At 33.7% G+C, this 6000-nt stretch overlaps 1 protein-coding gene across 1 annotated transcript in view; it reads left to right on the top strand.

Annotated features, from left to right (window-relative positions):
- Positions 1-648: 648 nt before the first annotated feature.
- LOC131858512 (uncharacterized) overlaps positions 649-6000 on the top strand; it is a 48384-nt gene continuing 43032 nt past the window's right edge. The window contains 1 exon segment of the mRNA XM_059211764.1: positions 649-809. Coding sequence (XP_059067747.1) covers positions 649-809 — 161 coding nt within the window.

The raw sequence follows: 6000 nt of genomic DNA, 5'->3' as shown, positions 1-6000 counted from the left end.
CAAAGGGTAGGACCATGGTACCATGCCACTATCCTGAGTAGGACCAAGGTGCCACACCCTTGTCCTTAGGGTGTTTGCTAAGATCTGTAGCCAAAAACTATCTCTGTGTGCTCTTCCAGTCTCGAAACTTCTAGCGACGCTCGGATTCGAACCTGTATCCAAATCTACAAAATAGGGTTTGAGGTGGCTATATGGGGTTTTGCCTTATTCAAACCCTTGTTTTGGTGATTGTCACCTCCACAAATAGTTTATAATGTACTGAAAATGTGTGTGCAAGAACCTTGTGTACATGCAAGATCCTAAAATGAAAGCAAACAATCTAGATCAACCCTAAAGAGTAAACCCTAATTGCTTATAATTGACAAAGTAAATGCTAATTTTATTGATATATATTGGAAAGTAGTTCATAATTCTATCTACGTTCTTAATAGAGTGCATCTAAGGGTCAACAATTCTAAGACCTTTTATGAGCTATGGTATGGAAGACCTGTTACTATCAATAATTTCATAATTTCTGGTAGAAAATGTTACATTAGGAGAGATGTAGAAGACTTGGGAGAGTTTAAATAAAAATGTGATGAAGGGATCTTCCTTGGTTACTCAATGAGAAACAAGTCCTATAGATGCTACAACAAGAGACTAAAAAAGATGGTTGGAAGCACAAATGTTAAATTATATGAAGATTGGAGTCAAATTACACAAGAAATGGAGGACTGCATATTAGAAGAAATTCCTTGGATAGAAGAAGAAAAAGCAAAGAAAAAAGAAAATGAACACATGTTAGAGAAGGCTTCTATGGCTCAAACCAAGTATGTGTCCAAAGGAATCATTCAGAAGATTAGATTATTGGTGATGAGAATGATGGAGTGTGTACTAGGAGAATACTTGCAAAAGCAAGTGACCAAGAAAATATTTGTCTCCTATCAAAGATAGAGCCTAAGACCTTTGCTGATGCTAGTAAGGATGAAGGATTGTTGCAAGAGCTGGGAGAATATATGAATCAAATTGAGAAGAATGAGACATGAGAATTGGTCCCTAGACTTGCACATAAGAATGTCACGAGAACCAAGCGGGTGTTCCATAATAAATTGAACGAGGAAGGAAAATCGACAAGGAACAAAGCAAGGTTGATTTGAAAAGGCTATTCACAAGTGGAAGGAATTAATTTTGAGGAAACTTTTTCTTCGGTAGCTAGGATGGAGGAAATTAGAATGTTTCTTTCCTTTGCAACTCACAAGAACTTCAAGATTTATCATATGGTGTCATTCAACTTTCTTGAAGGGTGATTTGGAGGAAGAAGTCTACAAAGAGCATCTTGTTGGGTTTCAATTATTAGTGGATCCGAATATGGTTTGCAAACTAAAAATGAATTTGTATGGTCTCAAGCAAGCCCCTAGGATTTGTATGTAAAGTTGGATAAGTAGTTAAATTAGTAAGGCTTCAATAAAGTTGTCACTGGTATCACTCCTTATATTAAGGTAGATGAAGAAACGTTTATGATAGTTGTTGTATATGTTGTTGACATTGTATTTGGTGGAGATGATGGTATGTGTAAGAAGTTTGTTGATGAGATGTCAAATGGGCTTGAGATGTTTGTGATTGGTGAGTTGTCTTTCTTCCTTTGACTTCAAATTACTTAGCTAGATGATGACATCTTTATTTCTTAGGCTAAGTATGTTAAAGAGATGTTGAAAAGGCGTGGAATGTAGGATTCCAAATTAGTGTGTATTCCCATAGCTACTGGTTCTCATTTGAGAAAGAATGATGAGTCACCTCAAGTTGATCAAACTCTTTATAGGTCTATGATTGAAGGACTGTTATATCTGACTGCTTCTCAACTTGATATTATGCATGTAGTATGTTTGGTTGCAATATATCAAGCCAATCCTTAACAAACTCATGAGAAGGTTGTCAAATGGATATTTAGATATTTGAAGGGTACTCCAAACTATGGTTTGTGGTATAAAAGGGATGACAAATTTTATTTAAATGCCTATATTGATGCTAATTAGACTGGTTGTGTGGATGATAGAAGTACCAGTGGTAGTGTATTTTTCTTGGGAAATAGATTGGTCTCTTGGTTTAATAAGAAACAAGAATCAATGTATTTATCATGTTGCCAAAATCTAAAAACTGTGAATTGCTTTTTATTTATTCAACGGTTTAATTTTAAATAATTAATAATCAATAACAAATAATTAGAATTGTTATTCAAATAAGATTTTTAGTTAATAATTTATTAACGATTTGTGATTATATTTTTTATTTTTAATAATTATTGATTGCTTAAATATTTTTTAAAAATATAAATTAATTCTTACTTTAAAAAAAAATTGAATAAATTTATTTTTAAAAATTAAAATTGATAAAATAATAATAATTATTTATTCTAAATATCAATTATGAATAAATAAATTTATAAAATTAAAACTAGGAAAAAATAGGTTTTGGTATTAGTAATAAAGTTGTTTTAAAAAATTCAAATTGAAAAAATAAATAATTACGCCAAAGGTGATAGTTTTGATGTAAGTACAGATCCAATAGCCAACAAGATGAGAGGGGGGGGGTGAATCATACAAACTTAATCTTCCATAAAAACATCAAATTCAACCTTGGTAACATATACTTTAGTAATATAACCAAAACTATTAAACATGCAAACTCAAAAGCATATAAACATCATAAACCTCATAACACTAGATTTAACGTGGAAACCCAAATAGGGAAAAACCACTGTGGGATTTTGGACCCACTAAGAAATATACTCTTCTAGAGTATGCTCGGTTAAAAGCAAATCCTGTTAAAGATTACAAACACATTGCTAGATGTGACCCGGTTAAGGGATTTCCCTCAGATCTGTTAGGATCTTCACCTTGTTAGAAGTGACCTTGTTAAAGGATTTCAAACACTCAATCAGAATGTCACCTTGCTAGAGGGTTTTACAAATAAGACTGTTAAGTCCACTCGGTTAAGAGATTTTCTGTCACTTTCACAAAATAACAGTAATAAAAATCTATCTGCAACTTCACATCTAAAATGCTAAAGCAAATTCTTATTTGTTCAATACAATCTAGACATAGAACTAATCTTGTCCATATGTTGGGCTTCTATACTCTGTTATTCAAATAGGTCTTCAAGCTTTTGTGCTCGGTAATCACTATGTAGTATCCCTGTGCATACACTTGCCCGCATACATTGTTTATCAATAGTTTTCTATTTTTAAACAATTAGCTAATTGCATAATCTTCTTGATCACATTTCCCATGATCAATCATAGCCATCAGATCTTCAAACTTGTCCAGGTTCAATGCATCTTTCGATCTGAAAACGTTTTACCCTGCCTAGGAACTTGCATATATTTCTTGGAACTTGTGCCAAGGTATTGCGGTTCAATCTGCGCTGTAGATCTTCATGCCGACTTTCCTTTGCCATAGATTCATTAACAAACTATATTTACGGCATACCAATCATTTAATCAGTTCCAGCTCATCAGCTTTCTTCATTAAATAACGCATGTAACCATTTAATGCATTCTATTATAGCTCGGTTACAACTCGGTAAATACTAAACTTCACTCGGTAGACATTCCGCCTTCATTAACCGATAGCGATAACCTTAGGGTTTATCGACTAGGTTCCTTAGGGTTTACCGACTAGGTTCTTTGCTTGGTAACATAGTATAGTATTAACCTTACAATTTAAAACATATGTATGATATTAAAACAATTTAAACATCATGATCTCATCATTGTCTGACTCGGTAATAGTTGCCCATTGAATACCTTATTCATCCCCTTATTCATCATAATCTTTCTTGTGCCTTTTACCGACATCTTTATATTCTTCAAATCATACTTCTCAAGATATGGCAACATCATACTAAATTAGAAAATCAATTACTTGACATCAATGACAAAATAATAATATCAAGACAGTAAACATCCTTAATCAGTTATATCCATAATCATCAACAACCTTCTCAATATCCTTATTTAAATGTCAACAATATTTCATTGTCTGTTGTAATGCTATATTGCCAACAATCTCCCCCTTTGGCATTGATGGAAAAACCAATTGATTTGACCTTAAAAGATTCGGACTGCTGTGATTCTGAAATGCTGAAATGCTCTCCCCCATATATTAGACTTCTCCTCTTTTCTCAGTCTTCTTTCCAAACTTCAGTCTTCTCCCCCTTTTCTCAGTTTTCTCCCCCTTTGACAACAATGCCAAAAAATAAAGAACTAAAACATAATTTCTTCCTGTATGAAGTGATTTCCTGTTGTTGTGTATCAATGTAGTCTCGGTCAGAGCATTTTGTCTTCAATTCCTGTTCCCTGTATTGTTTTCCTGTAATATTTCCTGTACACCTTTAGAAAACCTCCTAAAGTGTGTAAAGCGGCATCAACTCCTAAAAGATATTTGATAGAGTCATCGGATTGATGCTTTCACCGAACTCGGCCAGTGAGTAGAAGATAGGGGTAGGACCCCTAACTTACTTTTGAGATATTCAAAAGTGTCCCTTGGTAGTGGCTTGGTGAAGATATCTGCTATTTGTCCTTTGTGCTAACATACTCCAACACCACTTTCTTCTCTTGAGCTTCTTCTCTAAGATAATGATATTTGATAGAGATGTGCTTTGTCTTAGAGTGCATAACAGGATTCTTTGAAATGTTAATGGCACTAGTATTGTCACAGAATATAGTTACTGGCTCGGTAACTTTCTCATTGATACCTTCCAATAGTTGTTTGATCCATGCAATGTTGGTACAATTCAATGATGCAGCAATGTATTTAGCTTCTGTTGTTGACTGTGAAACACATCCTTGTTTCTTGCTAAGCCAACTCACTAGTCTTTCTCCTAAAAAGAAAGCTCCTCCACTTGTGCTATTTTGTCATCAATGTTGCCTGCCCAATCAGCATCAATATAAACTTTTAAATCAAAATCATTTCCTTTCTGATATACTAAGCCATAATCCTCTGTGCCTTTCAAGTATCTAAAAATTCTTTTGATTGTTGTCATGTGTGTTTCCTTAGGATCTGTAGAGAATCTTGCAACTATACCTACTGCATGTGCTATGTCTGGTCTGCTGTGAACAACATATTGTAGCTTTCCAATCATGGATCGGTAAAGTGTCTCATCAACAGATGCAGATTCATCATTCTTTGATAATTTACAGTTGGTAATCATAGGAGTACTTACTGGTTTTGAATCCTCCATTCCAAATTTCTTCAAGATTTCCTTTATGTACTTGGATTGAGTAATGAAAATCTCATTTTTCATTTGCAGTATCTGTAAACCTATAAAATACTTTATCTCACCGATTAATGATATCTCAAATTCTTTGCTCATTTCATTTCCAAAGTTCTTGCATAAAGAGTCATTTCCACAAAATATAATATCATCAACAAATATGGCTGAGATCAATATTCCATTTTCATCATTCTTCATGTACATATTGTTGTTCTCACTTGTCCTTATAAAACTAATCTTAATCAAATAAGAGTGCAATCTTTCATACCATGCTCTAGGTGCTTGTTTCAAACCATATAAAGCTTTGTTCAATTTACATACCTACTCTTTATTCTTGTCTTCAACAAATCCTTCAAGTTGTTCAATAAAAACTTGTTCTTCTAATATTCCATTCAGAAATGCAGATTTGACATCCATTTGATATACCTTGAAATTTTTGAAAGCAGCATATGCCAACAATGTTCTTACTCCTTCAAGTCTGGGAACAGGTGCAAAAGTTTCACCATAATCAATTCCTTCTTCTTGAGCATAACCTTTGCAAACTAGTCTTGCTTTGTTTCGAATGACCTCTCCTTTTTCATTTAGCTTGTTTCTGAAAATCCACTTTGTACCGATTACATTTTTGTCCTTTGGTCTTGGGATTAGTGTCCATGTGTCATTCTTCTTGATTTGATCAATCTCTTTTGTCATAGCATTTATCCAATCTTCACTGTTAAATGCCTCTTTCACTATTCTCGGTTCAAATTCAGA

Source organism: Cryptomeria japonica, chromosome 9 (assembly GCF_030272615.1).
Source record: "Cryptomeria japonica chromosome 9, Sugi_1.0, whole genome shotgun sequence".
NCBI classification, from domain to species: domain Eukaryota; kingdom Viridiplantae; phylum Streptophyta; class Pinopsida; order Cupressales; family Cupressaceae; genus Cryptomeria; species Cryptomeria japonica.
Note: the sequence above shows the minus strand (reverse complement) of the source record. Positions and strands in the feature narration are given on the sequence as shown.